Source organism: Canis lupus, chromosome 3, assembly GCF_011100685.1.
Source record: "Canis lupus familiaris isolate Mischka breed German Shepherd chromosome 3, alternate assembly UU_Cfam_GSD_1.0, whole genome shotgun sequence".
Lineage (NCBI taxonomy): Eukaryota > Metazoa > Chordata > Mammalia > Carnivora > Canidae > Canis > Canis lupus.
In genome coordinates this window covers 41,718,954-41,744,876 of record NC_049224.1, presented here as the reverse complement: position 1 = coordinate 41,744,876, position 25,923 = coordinate 41,718,954, and the positions used below count along the sequence as shown (strand labels likewise).

Here is a 25,923-nt window from a genome sequence, read left to right as displayed (position 1 = left end):
AATTTACTTTAACCAGTTTTAAGTGCTCAGTTAGTGGCATTAAGTACATTCACATTGTTGTACAATGGGGCCTTTTTTTAATTAAAAGAAATAATAAACCACAGTTTTAGTATTTTATCAACACTGCTCCCTTCGGCACCCCCTGCAGACACAGAGGACCGTTCACTCAAATACAGTCTTCAGTCATAAAGGACGGAGGTTAAAAGTTAAACCATGTGGTTTAAATGAAGGAAATTGGTGTTTGGGAACATATCTGGTGGAAGTGAGAATGCTGGCAGACGTACTTCCTTGAGTTGGGGGAAAAAATGCCAAAAGCTTATCCTGAAAGCAAAATGGGGGACCTCCCAGCAGAAGCAGGTTTCAGCCAGCAGCCTCCTCGCATCTGAGAAATTTCATACCTAAAGGGAAAGAAATATCAGGAGTCCCTGGCAGTATTACCATAGCACGTTAACTCTTGGTTTGGAGAGGATTTGGCGGTACATAGATTTTATGGGTATTGTGATATGTGTCTCAGAGATGCTTTAAGAAAGCAGGAGGCAATTTTAATAAGATACATTCCAAGTGCTTTTAAAACTGCTAAATGTTTTGTCTTTGCTTTAGAAAAAAATAAAGATCCATCCAAAAACATCTCACATTAACCCTCTAGGAATGTCTCATACAATGTTATTTTTTTAATACTAAAAAGACAACTGTAATTATTCACCTAGGGGTAAATTCTGTTTTTATAAATGGTTATTGATAAAGTTCAAATAGATATAAAGGATGAGAAGATAATTTGTGTTTCCTTCCCAAAGATGAGTCAGTAATTTGTAGTGTGACCATTTCCCTCTCTGTCTCTTGGATGTTTCCCGTCCATGGCAATCCAGAGTGCTACACTTGTGTTCAGGATTCCTGGGCCATGGGGATGTTTTGCTTTCAGTGTTTCTTTTGTAGAGCTCCAGCTAGACTGATAAGGAGACACCCTCTCTATAAATGACAGCTTGCGGGAATGAAACACGGAAGAGCTTGTTTCGTTCTTTTTCTTTTCTTTGATTTCTTTGTTTCCCATTTTCATTCTTTTCAGTAAATATAGTTCAACTTGAGTAATGCTAGATATCCAGTTGACTTAGGAAGAATTTAATGAAAGTCAGTGTTGGTCTTTGGTGCCAGTTCTTTTTCAGTCTCAAGTCTGCCATAGAAAGTTTTTACAACCCTTCTCTGGGTAAATTAATGCCTTTTTTATCTTTGTTCTTCAAGAATATTTGGTCTTATTCTTTTCTTGCTTCTACCTCAAGACAGCTTCTATTTGCTGTTAAAAGAGTAGATTTTGGTTTTTCTCCTAGTATCAAAGAGGTTAAAAAATCTTTCATTTCCAAATAATTCTGTGCCTATCAGATAATAGTATTTTCAACATGCGATACTTTTTAACTCACTGAACTGACTTAGTAACAAAGAAACATGTCTTAAATCTAGCTTAAGGAAATCTGATTTTTTAAATTCATGCATGATTTTCTCTTGTGTTCCAGATTTGAACTTTCTGTCTCCAGTCTCGTTACCCAGAAGTCTCCTGGAGCTGCTGCACTGCCCCCTGGGGCACTGTCACCGGTGTAGTGAGCCCATGTTTACGATTGTCTACCCCAAGCTCTTTCCCTTGAGAGAGACGCCGATGGCAGGGCTGCACCAGGGGTAATCATGCCTAAGTGGGCACCAGGGCTTACACCTGGGCAAGGGGTGGAGGCCATGCGTGGAAGTATTGTTAAGTCATCAGCTCTAAAGGTGCATAGAGTGCTTCCTGAGATACAGCTGAATGAAACAAAAGCACATTTTCAGCATCACAAGAAAACTGGACTTCCCTTTATTACTTTTTTGGTTGTATACAGAACAGTTTTATTGTATGTATTATTTAGAGTAGCTTATTCTTTGTAGGAGCGTTTTCCTGCTATTCCCTATTCACAATGGTCTTTAGGCAATAAGGAATGTAAGAACAAAATATTTGTTATATAATGGGACCAGCCCAGCCCTTCTATTTAATTGGCACTGCTAACTGAAAGTGCATGGCTCAACATCGTGCACACACATTTGTGTGTATGTGCATGTGTATGTGTGTTTCTGTCTTGAATTTCTAACACTTCCAAATGCCATTCTCTTGCCACTCTCTATTTCTTGGCACAGTGCCTTGAATTTGCTAAGAATGTTCACCAAGTAAAAACCCCTATCCTGGTAGTTTAAAAAAAAAAAACTAGACAATTAAAATTAGGACATCAAATGAAAAATCCCCATTAGCACAACCTCAGCATATAGATATTCTACATTTAGGATTTTCTAAGTTCACATTTTTCAAAGTTAAAAAAAAAAAAAACACAACAAACTCTGTAACACCTCACTTATTCATCAAATGATATTTTGGGTTAGTAACTTTTTCAGATAACTTGTTATTCCTATTTAGTGCCAAGAGCGTTTCCTTTATAAGCATTTTTATAGAATGAGAAGGGAGCCTGGACAGGTTGCTGGACCTCTCCGAGTCTCAGAATGGGATTAGAACAGCCTGCTGGGGAGACGGGGGCATCATGAGGATTGGCACATGATGAAGGTGAAACCCTGACATATAATGGGTGTCCAACAAACAGTAGTTCCCTCCACTATCTCTCTAACCACTCCCTTGCAAAACTACATTGATCTTTTTCCAATCCTGAATGATCCTGTTGTGTTATACTTTTCAGTACCTGTTTTCACTTTCTGTATTTTTAATGTGTCCTGTTTTGTTGCGCCTGCCCACAAGAAGCCTTCCTTCTAAACCTTTCTAAATGAGTGACTTCCAGTCCAAGATGACCACATCATCAAATGTAGTGGCGGCATTCCATTTAGATTAAAGTTAAAAGGACTGAGTCAGAGTCTGAGTGTATTACTACATGAATAAAATTGACATGAAATAGGCAGAGTCGAGGAGAGCCCCAGTGCATAGCAGTCAGGTGCACGGGCTTGGACCAGGAAACCATGGGCAAAGCACTTAACATCTCTGAGCTTCAGCCTTTCATTAATAAAGTGAGCATAATAATAATATCTGCTTAATAAGGTCATTGTGAAGCAAATGAGATCATTCATGGAAAGAGCCTAGCCATGTAATATTAAGCAAATGTTAACTATTTTAATCTTTTTTCTTAAGCTCAGAGACTTTAAAGTTTCTTGTGTGGATATATGTGTTTTTAGCAAATGCTCTTCGTATTAGTAAAATACCATCAGAGATAATTTTAACTAATTCATTAAACTATAGTGAAACCCTTATGCATTATTGTACGATTTTCTGTAGAAGACATTTTTCTTACTGAAAATATGAAAATGAAAACAATTCCGTATGGTCAGGATACTCTGTCAGTAGCTGATACCATTCTGAATACCTATTCAAAAAGATAAATACTCTTTTTATCATGGTAATTAATTTGTGAAAATAAAGTAGATACTTCAAATGAAGTCATTTTTGTGTTATCTTTATGTGAAATTTGGGAAATGTATTCAGTATTTGAGTATTTTATTTACTATTACTTCTCTGCTACAACCTAAAAATTCAGTATGAATAATCTTATATTGTTTCAGAACATAAATATAATAGTATGAGCTTAATAAAATAAGTATATTCAGTACATAGGATTTAGGCAATGCCCGTTTGTTGAGCAAAGCCAGAAGTGCCTGTGTTTATAGCACAGATGAAATGCCAAGATATAAACATGGCCTTCTGTGGTGAGTTAATGCTAGGGTTGAAATTGAGAGTTTGTGGCTTTCATTTGGTCCACCAGACTTTGCTCCTTCCCTTGTTGCTATGGAGATTGTATTAAAAGCATTGACTTCAGTTTCTATCATAGTCTTTAAAGTACTTTCTTTTGTAACTAAAAACCAAATACTTGAATTCAGTAGCTTACTGTTGAAAATAAAATCAATATTTTTAATATCATAAACTCAGGTCTCTATAATAATATTTTTAAGTTTTATAATATATTCAGTTCAGTTTGCATTGCTTGCCATAAAATAATTGTATTTTATGTATCAGCCAATATCTAAATTAATATGGACATCTGGCATTATTTTAAAAGAACATATTGGATATTCTTCTAAAATACCAAGTCCCATACAAGTGTTAGTTTCAACTTAAATTTAATAGAGTGCAGTAAAAAGAAATTACGATATTTTGCATAAGCGATACCCAAACCTTCAAATATCTATAACAGAGAAGAATGACTAGTGTATTCATGACTGTGAATCCTTATACTCATAGCAAATTTTCATTCCCCAAACTTATTTATGTTCATTTATTAAAATGGAGAACAGCAACATAGAGAGTTATTTATTATTCCCCACACAGTCATGACTTACACAAATTCTATATTTCCCATTAGGAAATCAGGCTACTGAAAGTTTCTCAGAAGTATGTATTCGTTTACTAGGAATGCCACAACAAAATGCCACAAAACTGGGTGACTTAAATAATAGGGTATCTATTGTCTCACAGTTCCGGAGGCCAGAAGTATGAAATCAGGATGTCAGCAGGGCCAGTTTTTTCTGAGGGCTGTTGAGGGAAGGGTCTGTTCGAAGCCTTTCTCCTTGGCTTGGAGATGGCTGTCTTCTCCCTGTGTCTTCACATCATCTTCTCTCTCTGTCTCAGTGTCTAAGCCTGCCCCCCCTTTATAAGGACATCAATGATACTGCATTAGGGCCCATCCTACTGACTCATCTTCACTTACCTAATTATCCCTGCAGTGATCCTGTTTCCAAATAATGTTACTGTATACTCTGCTCAGACTACCATAACAAAATACCATAACTCACTGGCTTAAACAACAGAAATTTATTCCTCGCAGTTCTGCCGCTGGAAATCTGAAATCAGGGTGCATGTGGTGAGAGCTCTTTTCTTGGTTTGCAGGTGGCCACTTTTTTGCTGCTTCAACATGGCAGAGAGAGTATGGGCACACACACACCAGCTTTCTGGTGTCTCTTCTTTTTATAAGAGTATGAGTCCCATTACAAGGGCCCTGTCCTCATGACCTCATCTACACCTAATTATCTCCAGAAGTCCCCAACTCCAAGTACCATCATGTTTGAGGTTAGGGCTTCAACATGGGAGTTTGGGAGAGTACAGTTCAGCTCCTAACAATCTGGTCCAAAAATGCAAAATAAATTCATCCCATCCCAACACCCCCAAAATCCTAACCCATTCCAGCATCAACTCGTAAGTTCAAAATCTTATATTAAATATCTAAATCGGGTATGGATCAAACTCGGATATAATTCCTCCTGGGGCTCCTCTCCAGTTATGAACCAAGTTATGTGCTCCAGTATGTAATGTTTGAACAAACATAGGATAGACCTTCCTATGGCAAAAGGGAGAATATTGGGAAGGAAAAAGAGGTAATGAGTTCCAAATATGTCCAGAACCTAGAATCGCGTTAGATTTTAATGCTTGAGAATAATCTTTTGGCTAGATACTCTGTCCTTAGGCCCACCACAGTGTAGGCCCCACCCCATCAGCCCTGGGTGGGGCCCTGCCCTCTAAAATCAAGAAAGTTGCCCCATCCCCTTTGGTCATTCCTCCCTTCCCTCAATTGCTTTCTTGCCCCTTTTTTGCCAGGAGAATTCCAGAAGCCTGACAGCCTTTCCTCATTGTGTCCCATCCCTGTCCCCTTAAGTGCAAGCTGTCAGCATTTCTGCTGAAATGACTGATTGTATAAACAGTTGTCCCTTGGTGTTATCTCCAGAGCAAGCTTTCTCATTAGTTATAATATGGATAGGCTGAGAATTTTTCAGAACTTCAAGTTCTGGTTCCTTTTTGCCTAACAGTGTCCTCCACTTAGCTCCCTCCTCTACCATCTTACTGTAAGCAGCAAGTAGAAACCAGGCCATGCCTTCAACCCTTTGCTTAGAAATCCCCTCAGCTACACATCCAGGTTCATTGCTTATAAGTTCTGCTTTCCATCCAGCAGAATACAGTTCTGCCAAGTTCTGTGTGCTTTATAAAAGGGTCGCCTTTCTGCAAGTTTCTCATAACATACTTTCCCCTTTTATCCAAACCTCAGCAAACACACCTTCAATGCTCATCTTCCTAGCAGCATTCTGATGACGACGATGTATGTGTTCTCTAAGACAGTAGGAGCTCTCTCTACAGCACCCTCTTTCCTTCGTGAGCCTCATCCAGTACCCTCTAATGTCTGTGTTTTACCAACAGTTTTTTCAAGGCACTCTAGGCTTTGTCTACCATGCAGCTCATAACTCTTCCAACCCCTGTTACCCAATTTCAAAGCCACTCCTAAATTTCTAAGTATTTGTTATGGCAGCTTCTCGCTTCCAGTAGTTATATCTATATTAGTTAAGGGTTGTCCGGAAAAACAGAACCTATACCTATATCTGCATATATAGACAGAGATTGATTAATTTTAAGGAATTAATTCACACAATTGCAGGAGTTGGCAAGTCCAAAACCATAGGGCAAACTGGCAGGTTGGAAATTTAGGAATTGAGTCCAAATTCTGCAGGGCATAGACTTGAAACTCAAGCAGGTCACTGTCTTAAAGAAAAGTCTTTCTATTTCTTTACTCTGTCCTTAAGGCCTTCAACTGATTAGATGATGCCCACCCACATCGTGGAGAGTAATCTGCTTTATTCAAAGTCTACTGATTAAATGTTAATTGCATCTAAAAAATACTTTTACAGCAGCATCTAGATTGGTGTTTGACCAAACAACTGAGCACCTTGGCCTACCCAAGTTGACACCTAAAAGTAATCATCTTGGCATTCAGAAGGTTTCATTTAATCACCAAGGTGTTTTGGGACAGGAACTACAAATGGCCCAGAATCTCACTGGTTCTTCCGATATCACTGGGTTAAGGATTATCTGTAACAGATATTACAGTGTACAGGTATTGGTATGGTGACATCTCTGCTTTTGTGCAGGGAGGCCGAAGGCTGAAATAGAAAGAACATACTGGTTTTTAGGGGTCAGGAGATCCAGCTTGGAAGCTGAACTGTATTTCCTCTCCAAGCACTATAAGACAGGTCTGTTACTAGATTGAATTATTAAAAAAAAAAAAAAAAAAAAAAAAAAACCTTAAAATTAAAGAATTTTAAAACAAGACTGAATCATAGCAATCATGTGCCTTGGCACTTACATGTGGTTCAACCTAATATAGTCTCCATTTTATAGAGGGTGGAAGGAGGTGGGACTGAGGCATAGGAATATTAGAACCTGGGCCAAGGTCTCATAGCAGAGCTGGAATTTGAACCCTAGCAGTCTTGCTTCAAATCTGTGTTTCAGACACTATGAATCACCATAGTGATTCACCAATTAGCTACTAATTGAATCACCATATAGCATGAAGAAATTTTGAAGTGGTACTCATAAACACAAAATGGATACACTAATATTCTGAACAAGATACCTCAGAAATACATGCATGTGTGCAGGATGTACATCTAGCTCTTATCTGTGGTTATCTTGGGAGAGAGGAATGTGGAGTTGTAGGATAGTCTAGTCAGGAGGGACTTTAATTTTCAATTCTGTATACTATAGAATCATTTGCATATTGTGACAATATATTTTTACAAATACACAAAACCAACGATTTGAAAAAATATATATATATACACACACACACAGAGAGAGAGAGAGAGAGAGAGGGATTTTTAAAAAATCCTTTATTTAAAACTTAATATGGGTTAAAAAAGAAAAGACTCTTCAGCAAAAAATTGTAAGTTTAGTTAAAAATATTTTTAGGGCTGCCTGAGGGGCTCAGTCAGTTAAACGTCCAACTCTTGATTTTGGCTCAAGTTATGATCTCAGGGTTGTGACACTGAGCCCTGTGTCAGGCTCTGCACTGGGCATGGAGCCTCCTTAAGATTCTCTCTCTCTCCCTCTGCCTCTGCACCACCTCTCTTCTTAAAAAAAAATTTTTTTTAAGCAGGTTGCATAGCATGATCCAATCTTTGTCAAATATGGGTACCACTATGCATGGTAAAACAGTGCTTTCAACCTAACAGTGATTTCGTTTGAGTAGTACTGAATTTTTATAAAAAACTGGAATTGCTTTAGAAATTAAAAATATGTTTAATTGTTAAAACATTAGTAGACTAATGGTTTTATTTTTATTTTTGGGGAGTGACAAAGCATATCTATTCAATTCATACATTATCATTGAAGCAAAATTAGAAAATACGATTCTACAAAAGGAAACTATTTCAAATGGAAGTACTACCACCAGAAATGACCACTGGTAATACTTTATTTATTTATTTTTTTTTATTGGTGTTCAATTTACTAACATACAGAATAACACCCAGTGCCGGTCACCCATTCACTCCCACCCCCCGCCCTCCTCCCCTTCTACCACCCCTAGTTCGTTTCCCAGAGTTAGCAGTCTTTACGTTCTGTCTCCCTTTCTGATATTTCCCACACATTTCTTCTCCCTTCCCTTATTTTCCCTTTCACTATTATTTATATTCCCCAAATGAATGAGAACATATAATGTTTGTCCTTCTCCGACTGACTTACTTCACTCAGCGACCACTGGTAATACTTTAAAGTGGACTCTCTCTAAATCCACTTCTTTTTTTTTTTTTAAAGATTTTATTTATTTATTCATAGAGATGCAGAGAGAGAGAGAGAGGCAGAGACACAGGCAGAGGGAGAAGCAGGCTCCATGCAGAGAGCCTGACATGGGACTCGATCCAGGGTCTCCAGATCACGCCCTGGGCTGCAGGCGGCGCTAAACCGCTGCACCACCGGGGCTGCCCACCTAAATCCACTTCTTAACTAAGGATCCATTGAATCAGATTATTGGTATTCTCCCTATTTCTTTTTTTTTTTTTAATTGTGGTAAGAGAATTTAAACAGGAGATCTATTCTCCTAACAAATGTTTAAGTGCACAATATAATATTATTTAACTATAGGTACTACATTCCACAGCAGCACCCCAGAATTTGTTCAGTGTACATGACTAAAACTGAACAACTACTCCCATTTTTTCTTCCCCCCTAGCCCTTGGCAACCACCATTCTACTCTCTGCTTCTATGAGTTTTACTTTTTTAGATACCTCATACAAGTGAAATCCTGTCCTTCTGTGGCTGGCTTATTTCACTTAGCATAATCTCCTCCACGTTTGTCTATGTTGTTGCATATGCCAGGACATCCTTCTTTTTTAAGTCTAAATAATAGTCCATTGTATATTTATACAACATTGTCTTTATACACTCACCCATCAATGGACACAAGTTGTTTTTCTATCTTGGATATTGTGAATAATTCTGTAATGAACATGGGTATGCAGGTATTTCTCTGAGGCTCTGATTTCAATTCTTTAGGTTATGTACCCAGAAGTGGGATTTATGGATCATATGACAGATCTACTTTAATTTTTTGAGGAACTGCCATACTGTTTTCCATAGACTACCATTTTACATTCCTATCAAGAGTACACAATGATTCCAATTTCTCTACATCTTTTCCAACACTTATTATTTTTTGTTTGGTTGGCTTTTTTGTTTGTTTTTTATTTGTTTATAATAACCATCCTACAGGTATGAGATAGGATCTCATTGTGGTCTTGATTGGTATGTCCCTGATGATTAGTGATGTTGAGTACTTTTTCATATACCTGTTGGCATTTGTGTGTCTTTGGAGAATGTTTGTGTAAGTGCTTTGCCCATTTTTAAATCAGACTTTTTTTGCTATTGAGTTATAGGAGTTCCTTATATTTTAAATATTTACCCATTATCAAATATGGGATTCTCAAATATTTGTTCCTGTTTTATAAGTTGCTTTTTCCTTTTGTTAATTGTGGTTTTTGCCGTGCAGAAACTTTTTAGTTTGATCTAGTCCCATTTGCCTATTTTTGCTTTTTTTGCTGTGCTTTTGGTCGTCATATCCAAGAATCATTGCCAATTGTCAAGAAGATTTCCCCCTATGTTTTCCTCTAGGAGTTTTATACTTTCTGATCTTACAAATAAGTCTTTGATCCATTTTGAGTTGGTCTTTTTGTGTATGGTGTTGGATAAAAGTCCAGTTTAATTCTTTTGCATCTGGATGTTCAGTCTTCAACCATTTGTTGAAGAGACTGCCCTTTCCCCATTTGTGTTCTTGGCTTCTTTGTGGAAGGTCAGTTGACAACGTATGTGTGCTTTATTTCTAGGCTCTCTGTCCTCTTCCATTTGTCTGTATATCTATCTCTATGCCAGTACCATACTGTTTTGATTACTGAAGGTTTGTAAAACATTTGAAGTCAGGAAGTGAGATTCCTCCAAGCTTTGTTCTGCCTCAAGATTTGTTTGGCTATTTGGGATCTTTTGTTGCTTCCATGTGGGTTTTAGAACTTTTTTTCCTATTCCTGTTAAAAAATGCCATTGGAGTTCCTTCCAAAGAGCTCAGAATAACTCATCCACCTGTTTATTAATCTGTCCAGTCAGCAGATATGCAGTGAATGTGCCTCACAATCATGTAGGTAATGACACTATGGCTTCTCAGCTGCTTTTGAGCTCAGAGTTAGAGTTTGGTTTTCTTCAGGAAATCACTCAGGTCTTTGAGGCCAGAGTGATTCCATGACACAGCCAGATGTCTGGGTGACTGCCTTGGGACAGAGGTCTGTTTGCTAGAGGGATGCAGAATTCTTTGTCTTAAGGCTTCCCAACAACATCTTTCAGAACAACTTAGTACTCCTCCCTTCTTTATCTTAGGGATAAGGACTTTATCTGTAAATAATCTCTTCTGATTCTTATCTGGTCAGATCACTTAACAAGATGTTTCTCATTTCTATACCCTTGCTTTTTATGACCATTACTTTCTTCTGTGAAACAATTAACATCAGTAATACTGACATTATTTGCTTACTTGTGTTTGGGATTTTTTTTCTTCCAGCAGAAGTGTATTCATTGGCACACTCTTAAGGTGACTTATGTAAGTTTGCACAGGTAAAAGGTTCTTCACCTAAGTAAATTGTTCGTAACTGTTTTATCCTTGTATCACTCAACAGTTAACGTACTGACCATCTGCTATGTGCCAAACTCAGTACTAGGTATTGGGGATTCAGCTGTGACCAAACCAGCTGATCCATCTTTCCCCATACATATTTCACCCCTAACATTCTAGGGCATGGACCGATTAAATATAGATACCAGTATGTAGTATGTAAGCCCCTCATTCTGCACATAGGTTCTTCCCATGAGAGAGTCACTGTTAACATAAATGTAACAAGCAGTTTTGTATATGTAACAAGTTACAAACATAACAAGCATTTTTTTTTTGTAACAAGCATTGTTAACAGAAGTGCAACAAATGTAAATGTGTCATGAGATGATTCTCCCTTAATATGTGCACAGGCTTAGGATATCATCCAATCAATTCTGTCTAATAAATATTTTTCTTCTGGCTTGAATTTCTGTATGAGTCAAGGCTATGCTTTTTGTTCCTAATCAGGAAACACGTTTGCAAAGAAAATACCATATTTCTTATGATTTTTTGGGCTCCAGTATGTGCCAACCACATTGTGATTTTTTTTTTTTTAAGAATAGTGGTATTTCTGTATTTTAAAACTAAGCTGAAATGTTCTTTTTCCTGCCTCGTCTATAAATAAGTTCAAGATTCTAAAGCAACAAATGTCATATCTGATGTTCTTTGTAGAATTTACTAGCATCTTTTTTTTTCCTAACTATAAAGTTTATTGCTTAGCTCAGAATTTCTCCCCTATCACATCTCTGGTGCCACAGTTCTGGAATTTTAAAGGATCAAACCAGCACAAATCCATTCTTAAGGCCGATACAATATGTTTTTAGATGAATCTCCCAAAAGTAAGTACACAGAGTTGGGATTTTTTTTTTTTTTGTATCACAAATATGACACCTCCAGGTTACCCACCCTACCCTCTTCATCCCTCTTCCATCGTAAGAACTTAATGATGCCAATGGGCATTATGCTTCAGGAAGTTAGAAAAATTCCACATTTTTATAGAGTTGGATTCTTTTGCTTAGAACCTTTATTTTTAAAAATTCAGTGCCATGAAATGTATTGCTTCTATGTAACATAGTTAAGAAAAAACAGGGAGAGTTTAGTTAGGTGATCCTCAAAAAATCCACTTATCATTTAAGATCATTTTATATCTGATCTTCATTTCAGTTGTGATATATACAAATATATACATTCTGGTGTAGCAAATTATCTGAAATAGGGTTCCAACCAACTTTTATTTTTTTCTAAATTAAGGTAATACAAAGTATCTAATAGCTTAAAATTTATATAGTTTCCTGAATTGAGAAAATCTCAAAAGTGATTTCATCTTCTTATGAGTGTAATTTGCAAAGCAGAAAGCTTTAATTTTGATGGGGTCAAATTTATCCATTTTAATTTCATAGTTAGTGCTTTTTGTGTCCTAAGTGATCTTTACCTACCCCAAGGCCATAAAGATGTTCCCTATTCTGTTCCATTGATCTGTGTCTATCTGTCCATGCCAAACTATGTTGATTCTGTAGTTATATATTAGGCCTTACTATCAGATAAAGGGATATTTCTTTATTCTTACCTTTCCAGATTGTATTAACTATTCCAGGGCCTTTGGATTTCCATATAAATTTCCATAGGCTTATCTTTTTCTCAAAACAAGACCCTTATACTGGTTTTTGAAAATAACTGCATTCAATCTATAGATCAACTTGGAGAGAATTAACATCTTTGCTGCCAGTGTGTGAATACTGTGACTCTTCATTTATTTAGGTACTCTTATTTCTCTCATCAGTATTTGCTGATTTTCAGCATTCAGATCCCTTAGTGTTTTGTTAAATTTATACCCTAATATTTCACTTTCTTTCTGTCTATAAATGATATTATATTTTTAAATTCCAGTTTCCATGTGTTTATTATTAGTATGTGGAAATGTGATTTATTTTTGTGTTTTGATGTAACATGCCTGCAACCTTGGTGAACTTGCTTAAGAGTATAGGAGTATTTTTTGTAGATCCTTTGCATTTTCTATGTATACAATCATATCATGCCATCTGAAGGCAGAAATTGTTTTACTTCTCCTCTTTCCATTTTGTATGCGTTTTATTTTTTTCTTGCCTTATTGCAGTGGTTAAAACTTCAAATACTATGTTGCTTAAGGTGATAATAGCAGACATTACTGTAAAGTGTGATGTTAGCAGTTGGGTTGGTTTTTTTTTTTTTTTCTTAATATTTTATTTATTTATTTATGAGAAACACACAGAGAGGCAGAGACACAGGCAGAGAGAAAAGCAGGCTCCATTTAGGAAGCCCAATGTAGGACTCAATCCTGGGACTCCGGGATCACACCCCGAGCCAAAGGCAGATGCTCAACCGCTGAGCCACCCAGGTGTCCCAGCAGTCAGTTTTTTGTAGATTCTAATTATCAAATTGAGAAAGATCCCCTCTATTCCTAGTTTGCTGAGACTTTATCATGAATGGATGTTGTATTTTCTCAGATGCTTTTTCTGAGTCCGTTGATATCATACACATTTTTTTCACTCACCTTTTGATATGGTGGATGAAATTGATTTTCAAATATTAAACCAGCCTTACATAGCCAGAATAGCTCCCACTTGATCCTGGTGTATAGTTCTTTTTCTACATTTCTGTATTAATTTAGTTAAGTATTACTTTGTTGAGGATTTTTGTTTCTTTGTTCATGAGAGAAATGGTCTGTAGTTTTCTGGTAGTCATTGGCTTTTTTTTTTAAGATTTTATTCATTCATTCACTCATTCATTCATACATTCATGAGAGACACAGAGAGAAGCAGAGACAGGCAGAGGAAGAAGCAGGCTCCATGCAGGAAGCCCAATGTGGGACTCAATCCCAGGACTCCAGGATCATGCCCTGAGCCAAAGGCAGACGTTCAACCACTGAGCTACCCAGGCATCCCGTCATTGGCTTTAGCGTCAAAGTAATACTGGCCTTATGAGTTGGGAAGTGTTCCTCCTCTTCTATTTTTCTGCAGGAGATTGTGTAAAAATTCCTCTTAACTCTTCTTTAAATGTTTAATAGAATTCTCTAGTGAAATCATCTGGGCCTGGAAGTTTCTTTTTTTAATTACAAAGTCAGTTTCTTTAATAGTTATAAGATTATTCAGCCTGGATATTTCATCTTGGTTGAGTGTTGGCAATTTATAGTTTCAAGGAATTCATCTATTCTCAGTTTACAAATTTATGACTATGAAGTTGTTCACAATATTCTCATATTTTTAATGGCTTCAGGATCTGTACTGATATCACCTGTTTCATTTCTTATATTAAGAGAGTATTCCCTCTGTTTATCTCTGCCAGTCTTCCTGAAGATGTATCAATTGTATTGACCTTAATCCTAGTGAAATTTTTCATTTCATTGATTTCTTATTTCTTCCTTCTGCTTGCTTTGGGTTTACTTTGCCTTTTTGGGGGGTGGGGGTTGGAACAGCAGCTCCGATTATTGATTTGAGACCTTTCCTTTTTAACAAGCATTTAAATACTATAACTTTCTCTCTCAGCACTAGTTTACTATGTCTTAAAATTTTTGATATGTTGTATTTTCATTTTCATTGAGTTTATGTAAATTTTTATATCCTTTGAGACTGCCTCTTTTTTTTTTTTTTTTTAATTTTTATTTATTTATGATAGTCACAGAGAGAGAGAGAGAGAGAGGCAGAGACATAGGCAGAGGGAGAAGCAGGCTCCATGCACCGGGAGCCCGACGTGGGATTCGATCCCGGGTCTCCAGGATCGCGCCCTGGGCCAAAGGCAGGCGCCAAACCGCTGCGCCACCCAGGGATCCCGAGACTGCCTCTTTAATCCATGGGAAAGTAGTCATTTGACCCATGGGTCAGAGAAGGTCAAAGAACTGTTTTTTATTTCCATATTTGGAGATTTTCCTGTTGTCTTTCTGTTGTGGATTTCTAATTTGATTCCATTATGGAGAGAGAACACGCTTTTTGATTTTTACTTACTTTAGGCTGTTCTTCATAAATTATTCTTTATTCTCTGACTTTTTCATAGAAGCTCAGGTTATTGATTTCAGAGATTTCTTCTTTTCAAATACATATGTTTCATGTGCTACAAGCTTCCTTCTAATACTGCTTCTGCTGCATACCACAATTTTTTGATTAGTTGTATTTCATTTTCATTCACTTCAAAATATTTTTTAAAGATTATTTTTTTGAGAGAGAGAGCACAAGGTAGGGGAGAGGCAGAGGCAGAAGGAGAGACTCTTAATCAGACTCCACATGGGGCTCAATCCCATGACCCGAGCAGAAATTGAGTCAAGACACTTAACCAACTGAGCCACCCAGGCACCCCTCAGTTCAAAATATTTTAATTTCTCTGGGGAAGCCCTGGTGGCGCAGCGGTTTAGCGCCGCCTGCGGCCCAGGGCATGATCCTGGAGGCCTGGGATCGAGTCCCGCGTCGGCTCCCTGCATGGTGCCTGCTTCTCCCTCTGCCTCTGTCTCTGCCTCTCTCTCTAGCTGTGTCCCTCTGAATAAATAGTTAAAATCTTTAAAAAAAAAATTTCTCTGGAGACCTGTTCTTTCACTCATGTTTTATTTAGAACTTAATTGTTTAATTTTCAAGTATTTGGGGATTTTCCATCTGTCTTTCTATTATGAATCTCTAGTTTAATTCCAGCGGTGGTCTGAGAACAAAGTTTGTATGATTTCTCCTCCTTTAAATTTTTTATGGTGCGATTTTATATCCTAGAATGTGGTCTATCTTGCTGAATAATATTACACACAAGCTTGAGAAGAATGTGTATTTTTCTATTGTTGGATAGAGTATCTATAAATGTCAGGTCCATTTGATTAATGGTGTTGTTGAGTTCAATTATATTTTCTCTGATTTTCTGCTTTCTGGATCTATCAGTTACTTAAAGAGAGGTGTTGAAATCTACAGCTCTAATAGTGGGTTTGTCTGTTCTTTTTATAGTCCTATCATTTTGTGCCTCAAATGTTTTGATGTTCTGTTATTAGATTCATACATTTCACATTGTTTCGTCTTTTTGGAGAATTAACACCCATATCATGATGTCATGCCTCTCCTTATGTCTGATACTTTTCCTTGTCCTGAAGTCTACTTCATCTGAAATTGATTTGTTATTCCATCTTTCTTTTGATTAATGTTAACATGCTTTATCTTTCTCCCTCCCTTTACTCTTCACTTGTTCACATCTATATGTTTAAAGTGGGTTTCTTGTACATAGTATATAGCTGGGTCTTGTTTTTTCATCCACTAATATAGTCTGTCTTTTAATTGGTATATTTAAACAATTCAGATTTAAAGTGATTTTGATTTAGCTGGATTAATATCTACTATGTTTATAATTGTTTTCTATTTTTATATTTGTTCTTCATTTCTCCTTCCCCCTCCTTTCTGCCTACTCTGGTTTTAATTGAGTATTTTACATGATTCCATTTTATCTCCTCTTAGCATACCAACAATTATACTCCTTTTAAAAAAATGTATAGTGGTTTCCTTAGAGTTTGCAAAATACATTTTTTCACTAAAGCCCATCTTCAAATGACACTATATTACTGAATGTGTAGTAGAGGTGTCTTGTAACAGAACATTCTGCATTCCTCCCTATCATCCTTTATGAAATTGCTGTCATTCATGTCACTATCCATCTGTGGTACTCATACTATACATTGCTACCCTTATTACTTTAGACAAGTTATGTTTTAGATCAATTGAAAATTTGAAAAATAAAGTACTTTACTTTTATTTATTCCTTCTCCAGCAGGCTTCCTGGTTTTTTTAGATCTGAGTTTCTGACCTATATCATTTTCCTTCACTGAAGGACTTCATTTCACTGAAGAACTTCCAATCTTTCTTGCAGGGCAAGTCTGCCTGGCAGTGAATTTTCCTCTTATCAGTTGCTCTGGAAAAGTCTTTATACTCCTTTACTTCTGGAGGATAATTTTACTGGGTATAGAATTCGAAGTGATTTTTTTTTTCTTTGTCCACACAAAATTCTCTTTTCTTGCTTGCATGAAGTAAGTCCACTGTAGTTCATATGCTTGTTCTTCTATAGGTAAGGATAATTTTACTGGGTATAGAATTCTAAGTTAGTGATTTTTTTTTTCCTTTGAGCACTTTTACTCTGCTCTTTTCTTGCTTGCACTAATAAGTCCACTGTAGTACATATACTTGTTCTTCTATATGTAAGGGTTTTTTTTTTTTCTCCTCTGCTTTTTGAAAATGTCCTTTTTCTTTTTTCTAGTTTGAATATGATATGGCTATGTGTTGTTTTGGGGTTGTTTTGTTTTGTTTTTGATATTCTGCTCGGTGCTGTTATGCTACTGGATCTGTTACTAATTTTGTTAAGTTCTTCACCATTACTACTTCAAATTTCTTTTCTCTCTTTCTTCTCCTTCTAGTATTGTAATTATATATATGTTGCACCTTTAGAAATTATCCCACAGATCTTGGATTTTCTGTTCTACCTTTCAACATTCTCTGTCTGGTAATACCAACATCTGTGTCCTACCTGGCTCTGGTTCTGAAGTCTCTTCAACATGTGCTTTTTCTTGCTTCATGTCATATCTGTAATTTTTTGTTGTTGTTGAAAGTCAAGACATGTTGTATTAGGTAAAAAGAATTGAGGCAAATAGTCATTTAGTGTGAAATTTTATGTTAATCAGGCTAGGAGTTGGGCTCTGTCTCATATTTGCTGTAGGTGTAGGTGCCAGAGGCTTCAAATGCAAATCCCTTTAGTGTCATTGTTTTAGTCTCCTTGCTTGACTTTGGGCTCCATCCTATGTACTTCACCTCAGAGAGTTAGCATTTCGTTGTTTTATCTGTAATCCACTGTTCTTATGCTAGGAACCAGTTACTCGGGTGCTAATGTGTGAGGGAGGGAAGCGTTCTGAAATTTTATTATATCTCGGTGTCTTAATGGGCCTGTGTCTGGGCTGTGACTTTCACAAGTCTCTCTCCTGTCTCATAGTTTGCTTTCCCCACTTAGGTGATATGAATAGGCTAGAGGGGTCTGGAGTGGGAACAATGCCCTTCTCCAGCTGGGATAAAGCTCTGATAAACTCTTTTCCTCTGGAGAGCAGTCCTTTGTTCTGGATGATGCTCTGGGCATGTCACACAATAACTACTTCTTTCCTCTTTCTGACTGAGCGGCAAGGGAATTTTTAAAAAAATTTTTTACCATGACAGCCTATAGCATTTCTGTAGGTAAAAACCCAAGAATGTGTGGGACAATGCTAAGATTGCAGCCCCAGGACTGTCTGACTCTCAGGCTAGCCTATACTCAGCCTCCAGCAGTTCTAGAACCTTCTGTCCAGGTGAGCAAATCTCAGCTGTGACTCTCCAGATTGACCTGTCTCTCTAGACTTTGAGGTTGCTCTTTGTCCTACATCCTTAATTCTCTGGTGGCTGGAAGAAAAGTTCCTGATTTTCAGTTCTTGTATGGCCAAGAGTAATAACTTCTAGGCTCTTTATCGGAGATGAAACCACATGCATCCTCTGTAGCATTTCAATTCTTTCCAATTTGTTGAAATATGTTTTAGAGCCAAGGATACAGTCTATTCTGGTGAATGTTCCCATGGACATTTTTTTGGGGGGAGGGGGCGGGGGGGGGAGGTATTCTGCTGTTGTTCAGTGAAGTGTTCTATATATGTCAATTAGATTCTTTGGTTCAATTGAGTTGTTTATAGTTTTTCTGTACTTTTGCTGATTTTCTGTCTAGTAGTTCTGTCAGTTGCTGAGTGGGATTTTGAAGTATCCACTCTAATTGTGGCTTTGTCTATTTCTTCTTTAAGTACTTTTATTTTTCAAACAGCTTTAATGAGATGATTCACATATCATACAATTCACCTGTTTATACAATTCAGCAGTTTTTATATATTCATGGATATGTACAGCCAGCACTACAGTCCATTTTTCTCACCCTTCAAGAAACCTTGTACCTTTAGCTATCATTTTCTATTCCCTCATACCAGCATGAAGCAACTACTTACTTTGCCTCTACAGATGTCTCTGTCCTGGTCCTTTGGCAAGGGGGAAAGAGGCTTTTCTTGAAGATCATTGTTTTTGCCTGTGCCTATTGGTGGTTCTGGGTTTCTCCAAGCAATCCTATCTGGCTATATGGAAGGCAGTAAGAAAACCTAGGGAACTCACCACTGCTGTGTTGCTTCCCAAGGTCTCTAAGATGTCCACATTCCTTCTGTTTCTCAGAGCCTTCCTATTCATGTTTGTTGTGTTTAGGCCAGTTTATTGTGTTTTAATTGTAAGAGGAAGGACCTGGAAGGACTAGACTACTCCATCTTGGCAGAACCAAACGTCCCCACCCAAATACATTTTGCCATGAAAATCCAAAGGCACCCACAGTGTGTATCTGTTTCTTCATAATGCCATTCCAGATGTAATTCTTCTGAAACTTTAGCAGTGCAGCAGACACCTGACCTTTCGGAGGATTTCTCTCTCACCTCTGATAGGCATGTGTCATATTAAATATCAAGTGTGTTTGCTGCTTCTAGTTTGTATCCCCCTCATCAATACATACTTTTAGTTTTGGCAAAGGAAATGCCTTCTTGGCTCTCCCAAAGGTTTTCAGGAAATGGCTGACCAAGTTGCATCACATACATCAGATCCACTTCAAAGTTATTGTTTCTCTGAAGCTTAGATCTCTTACCTCCATAGTGGGAAGCATGAGTTCCAGCATTGCTGCTCCTTGACTGTAGGCCTTTACTGACTCAGGACTTCTATCAGCTATTATAGGTGCTCAGGCTAACACATTAAATCCTGAGGCATATGTGAACACTCTTGTTGGCCTGATCCAAACTTAAATTTAGTCTTGCTGGCTAATTTACTTAGAATCCATTTGCATGCTTGCTCTCCAGGACCTGCTAATAAAATTTGGCAAGATCCTGCAACTTCTTCATGTATGTTCTCTCTCTTAGTAGCAGGCCTTACAATTAATTCTCTGGATTGTGCTGGGATTTTACACCCTTTGTGGCCCTACAGATGGTGACTGGTGGGTCCTGAGGAGAATAGGCACTTTTTTAGGTGACCACCCAGATGAAGTCAGTGAAATATCTTTACTCAAGGCAATGCTCATTGTCTCGGAAGGTAAGAAAGGCTGTTTCTGGTGTGAAGAAATGCTTAGAGATATTAGAATTTTCAAAGTTCTTAGCTTTGTGTCTGTACAGAGGTTTTAATTTCAAGTTTCCAGGTTCTATCCCTTCCCACCCAGCATCTTTACCTTAGTATGAGACTCTATACAGGGGTATGTAACTTGTATGTTCAGGCTTCAGACATTTCCTTCCTATGGCTTCATAGAATAAGAATTCCTTTAGAGCCACAACAGAAATGTTGATTCTGTATCTATGCCTTGAGTTAGCAGTTCAAGGCACTGCACTTTATTGGGGGTGGGGATGGAGATTGAAGTGGAGGAGCAATAATCTCATAAGCAGTCAGAAGAAGCCACCTCATGCACAATCTCTGAATTGACTGTGATGCCATAGCAATCAAGTTGCAGTCACTTGACCTCAGCGCCTTACCCTCCCTTAGCAGTCTGTTTAAGTGATGCTTTGAGTACTTAAGATGCCACACCATACTGCATGTTAGCAGTGTCCCATTTTTCCCTAGTAAGCCATTTGTGCACTGATCAACCCAATTCTAGAATTCCAACTTGATGGACTGTTTCCTTTCTTGTAACACTTACTAAATCAGTTGGGAAACTAGCTAGAATAGAAAACACACATTACCTGAGATTTTGAAGAGAATTGAATGGAGAAGAGAATGAATGGAGAGGGACAATTTGCAGAAATTGAGGCAGGATTCAGAGCACCCACAAGGATGATAAAGTCCCTGGAAACTTACAACAGTAGAAGCTTTACCACCCTTAACCTTAGGCCTGACACATGAGGAAATCTGGAGGCTGCTGAGAACCAGAGCCAACAGAAGGGCTGTCTGGTAGGAGCTCTAGTCAGAGAGGTAGAGACAGAGTGCAAATACTCAATCTTTCCACAAAAGCAAAGAGAAAACCAGCAAAAATGGCCACAACAAAAATTTTCAGAACTCTGGAAATTAACAAAAGGCTTACAGCAATCTAGTGTGCATTTACTCAAGAAAAGTGGCTAAATCTCAGAACAGAGACCTTTGTGATATAGTAAGCTTTCATAGCACCATCTTGTACTCTGAACCTTGAAAATCAAGAATTTGCAATCCCAGGTAAAACCAGCATTCTGGCTCCGCTGAAAAGGGGTAGAGGGAGCTAGAGGAGCTTCAAAGGTTCATCACCAGAGCACGGTCTTTGTCCTTTTCTGTGGTTCACTGACAGACCAAGCTTGCCAGCTTATCTTTATTAGACTTCAGTCAGAGCTCACCAATACAAAAAGCCTCTTCTCTGAGGGTGTTTGTCAGAAATTGTCAAACCAATTATAGGCAACTGCTTAATGTCACAGCTGCCTGAGGCCATGAAGAACTGTTGGGGCTGAAACAATAGACTAACCATAAAGCTGGAGAAGGGAATTGGGGAAATAAGCTTTCTGTAGGGGCTTTAAAAACCGCTAATATATCCCTTGGGAGTCTGTATGGCTACATGCATGTATAGGGATGTGAACATGCTCAGAAAAGACTCGGGGAGGCTCTGAGCTCTCTTCTCTTGATGATTTTGAGGCCCTCTGCAAGCAGGAATCAAAAGCTGAGGCCGATTTGGCACTACCTGGCTGAGTATTGAAGTGTTACTGGAGCCATTCAAGAAGGGCCATCCAGGGGAGCTTTATCCTCCCATCAGCCAAACCTAGATGGAAGCTAGTTGGTAAGGGAATCCAGAATAATTGATCCAGAAATGTAAGGCAAAAGAGGTAGGTCTAGCTCTTGCCTTGAAGGCATTTATCAATCAAGATGAAAATGGTAGCAAAGCTTCTTTTGGAAGACTGTCAGAGCCCAGGGGAAAAGAAGTCAAAACCCACAGAGAATCAAAATGATGAATGGTTGCCAGAGATTTGGTGGGGAGTGGGCTGAGGAGGGGGTGTGGCAATTGGCTGCAAATGAAGATGAGGAACTTTGGGGAATAAAAAATATTTCCTCTCTTGATTTTGGTGTTAAATAATTGTATATTTTTCAAATCTCATTCAACTGTGTATGGAAAGCAGGTAAATTTTCTCGTATGTATGTTAATACACTTCAATTAACTACACTTTAAAAAGAAGAAAAAAAATATTCAGCTTTTCTCTCCTTCATCCTCCTGCTCTGCCTCCACTGACCTAATCCAGTCAGAAACCAGCCATCAGGCAGCTTGGGTGATAGGGTCTATAGACATGACCTGCTTGGGCAACAGAGAAAACCAACACTGGATTAAGGGGTGGGGAAACAAGATGATCACCACAGGATGTCTTGTGGAAACAACAGTAAACCATTTTCTCCTGGTGAGAAAAGCAGGCCCTCCCATAGTTGGAGCTGTCCAGAGTGGGTCAGAGGGCTCATGGCTCAGTGATGAAAGGTGCCAGATGGGAGTTTGAGATGGGATTCCTCTTTTATGTGTGAAGAAGACCCTCAAATGCTCTTAGTAAGATTCTAAAATTACCTCTCCAAACAATCCCGGGTGAATACATTGGTAAGATAAAGTCCTTAAAACCTTTTTTTTTTTTTAAGTTCTTCAGTATTAAGTGCTCCAGCTAAATGGGTGATATTTTCTGTTACCCAATTTTTAATAACATATTTCAAATTCTATTATTGCATTGTTGGTTCTAATAAGCAGAATTCAGACCATAACATGGAAAAAGCTTATTTTTTTCTTAGCTGCTAACTTGGGGGTTATGAGGTCATTTGAAAATCACTAAAATGAGCTTACGCATACCTCACCTGATTCCAGTGTTCAGTTTTAAAAGGAAATTTACATTTCTGTTGTGTACTTTTTTGGCCATGCCTAATCCTTTGCTTTAACAAAGAAAATGACTGCCTCTAATGGAAAGAATCCTGAGACTTTAATCTTGAACTCACAGTGTTCTCTCCCTCTTTTCCCCTTCCAGGAGGACAACAGTTAGTTTTGTGGCTTACTGCTGCTCCACCCAGTGTCTGCAGACTTTTGACCTACTGAGTTGATAAACACTCAAGAGCCTCAGGAGTTTTGCCAACTTGACACTGCAGTGGCCTGCATATTGTACGCTGTTTGTGTGGCAGAGGGACAGGACAGTCCAGCCTGGCGGAACAGGCCCTCACATCCTGTCCTGTCAAATGCGGGGGACTACAGAACTCTCTGGAAATGTCATGATTGAGCTTCAGAGCTGAAATGCCTTCACTCTTCCCCCCAAGTTGGAATATATCCTCCCCCAAATTAAGGACCCTTTGTCTTCTGTGTTTTTCTTTTTATGTGTGTCTCATAAGCAAACTATTTAGTGCAATGTGCCTCCCCAAATCTTGAAAGCCAAGTTTCAGTTCCCTGAAGTCCTCTAATTTGATAACAGAGCCAAATTAACTTTTGAACACATATACCTTCACAATACTTTTAATCTTTTCCTCTCTTTTTTACCCAGAGAATTATTTCCCCCAGAGATTATCCTCCATGTTTATAGCGAAGTTCAGCAAACTCTATGGCCTCCATAATATTGAATAACGGGCCAGGGAGTGGGGGGAGGGAGGAATTGGCAGTGAAGTTAGACTCCAGTGGAGGCCCTGCTAGGGTCCTAGCATACACCCTCTGGAAAGTTACAACCTTGTTTATAAGTTTTGCCACACATTAAGAGACCTTTGTGAGGATTTTTAAATATAAAAATGTAGATATTAAGTGAAATACACTCTTATTTTGGAAGGTTATTTTGAGAAAAAAAATTATTTTTACATGAGAAGAGTTTGAGGAATATTTGAGGCTTGAAAAGATCTGATCTTTGTAGGATTAAACATTTTCTGGCTAATGAGAAAGATAAAACATCAAAATATGTCCTCCAGTGCTTCTTGTTAGATGGGCTTATGATTACATCTACATTAACTTTGAAATATATTTGTTACATGTGAAAAACTGTCTTCAGCTCTTCTCCCAATTTTTTAGCCAGGTGATTCTAAGTACAACCTGTGCACATTTATTTAAATACCTGATACATTAGATTATCTTCATTTTGGCCCTAGATTCTTTATGTACTTAACCCACTATTGTGCATATACCACTGGGAAAATACAGAAAAAGTGGGTCCAAATTCAGCCTTGGACTTTTACAAAAAGAAAAAAAAAAGGACCATAAATGGAAAGTCTGTGAGATTATACTCTGACAGAAGAAATGCTCTTAATGGAAGAGCCACATATTTGCTCTTCCTTTGAAAGGATAGCATTTTAATGTTGCTTTGCTGCCAGATGTTCATCTGGTTGCTGCGAAGCAATTCTTTTTTAATTTTAATTATACAGAGTTTTCTCTAACGCAGAACTAAAAGGGGAACCAAGATTTACTTGGTAGGAAAATTATTTCCAAAAAATTTCAGACTTGTCAAAAACTTGGTTTCTGGAATTTTATTAGCTGCCCTAAATCTGTAATGCTAAGCTCTAACAGTGCTAAAAATCCTACATGGTTACTGACGAATGTGTGATCTCTTCAGTCACACCACCTGCTGCCCGGAAAGCGGACTATCCACGTCGAGTGGTGAAGACAGAACATTACCGTGTGTTCCAACTGCATTTCCACTGTTCTTCCTTCCTCTTGTCCCTTTCATAACTTGGCCTGGTCAGCCTTCACATTTCAAAGGCTTTTAGTATAATAGGAACTGAGGATCTATATCAAAATATAACACTTCTTTCATCCTTTGGAATAATTGAAGTTTTAGCGTAACCTCTACATGTATATAAGTTGGCAGCAGAAAAATGTGGCATGATGGGATCCCTGGGTAGCTCAATGGTTTAGCGCCTGCCTTCAGCCCCAGGGCGTGATCCTGGAGTCCCGGGATCGAGTCCCACGTCGGGCTCCCTGCATGGAGCCTGCTTCTCTCTCTGCCTGTGTCTCTGCCTCTCTCTCTCTCTCTCTCTCTCTCTCTCTCGCTCTGTGTGTGTGTGTGTGTCCCTCATGAATAAATAAAATCTTTAAAAAAAAAAAAAGAAAGAAAAATGTGGCACGAAACTTCACAAATGTAATTCAGGCTCCAGTGGCTGCTGCCTATCATTTAAGTGACAGTAAATACACTGCAACTTCTCTCTACTTCACCCTCTACAATCCCGTGTCTTAAAACGGAGCTGTGAGATGTGCTAACCTGATGTTCAGGATTCTTGTTGAGATAAGGATATATAAGGCTTCTGTTTTAACTTGTTTGAAATTTTACAAAGACACTTCCAATCTGAGCACCCTCTCTGTACCCATGATGAACAGCGTGCATCTGCTACCTACAGTTGGCTAGCAGACAACCTGCTACTCTCAATCTTAATCCTTGGTGCAGCACCAGCTTAACTGATGAGAAATGGAACTTGAAATCTGGCTTCCTGGGTCTTGTTCATTATAAAAATTTTGTACTGGAGTCACTGATATCACTGATGTCATTCTTAACCCTTTGATACCATAAAGAAATGTTGTAAACGATAAAATTGGCCTACATGCTACATGTATTTTAATGGAGTCCAGAGCTTTGCAGAAAATCCTGAAGTCATTATATGTGTTTTCTATAAGTAAAATTTATACTAGAGAGAAATACGTTATGCAATTATAGTAATGCAAAAAAAAAAAAGTGACTTACTTGGAAAATATAGTCTGTTCAGGTAAATTTACCTCAGTAATCTGAGGTGTGTCTCCATGTGGGGCTCAAACTCACCATCCTAAAATCAAGACTGGAGCTGAAATCAAGAGTCAGATGCTTAACTTGACACAGGTGCCCCTTAATGGTAAATTTTTAAATCTAGGATACCCTGATGGGTCTGGGCCTTCTTATGACATAATGCAAAGCAGGTCCATTTTAAGTGATTACCCCTATTACTGTTCTTCAAAATGCCTAAATGTTATCATACCAAAATCCTTGAT

At 38.1% G+C, this 25,923-nt stretch overlaps 1 protein-coding gene across 7 annotated transcripts in view; it reads left to right on the top strand.

The window, feature by feature from the left end:
• The window catches only part of LRRC28 (leucine rich repeat containing 28), a 159,124-nt gene extending 135,846 nt beyond the window's left edge, over nucleotides 1-23,278 (top strand). For all 7 annotated transcript variants that reach the window (XM_038532699.1, XM_038532693.1, XM_038532698.1 and 4 more), the window contains 2 exons: nucleotides 1,506-1,665; nucleotides 22,967-23,278. In XM_038532699.1, coding sequence (XP_038388627.1) covers nucleotides 1,506-1,665; nucleotides 22,967-23,039 — 233 coding nt within the window. In that variant the 3' untranslated portion in view covers nucleotides 23,040-23,278. The remainder of the gene's footprint in view (nucleotides 1-1,505; nucleotides 1,666-22,966) is intronic.
• The last annotated feature ends 2,645 nt before the right edge of the window (nucleotides 23,279-25,923 follow it).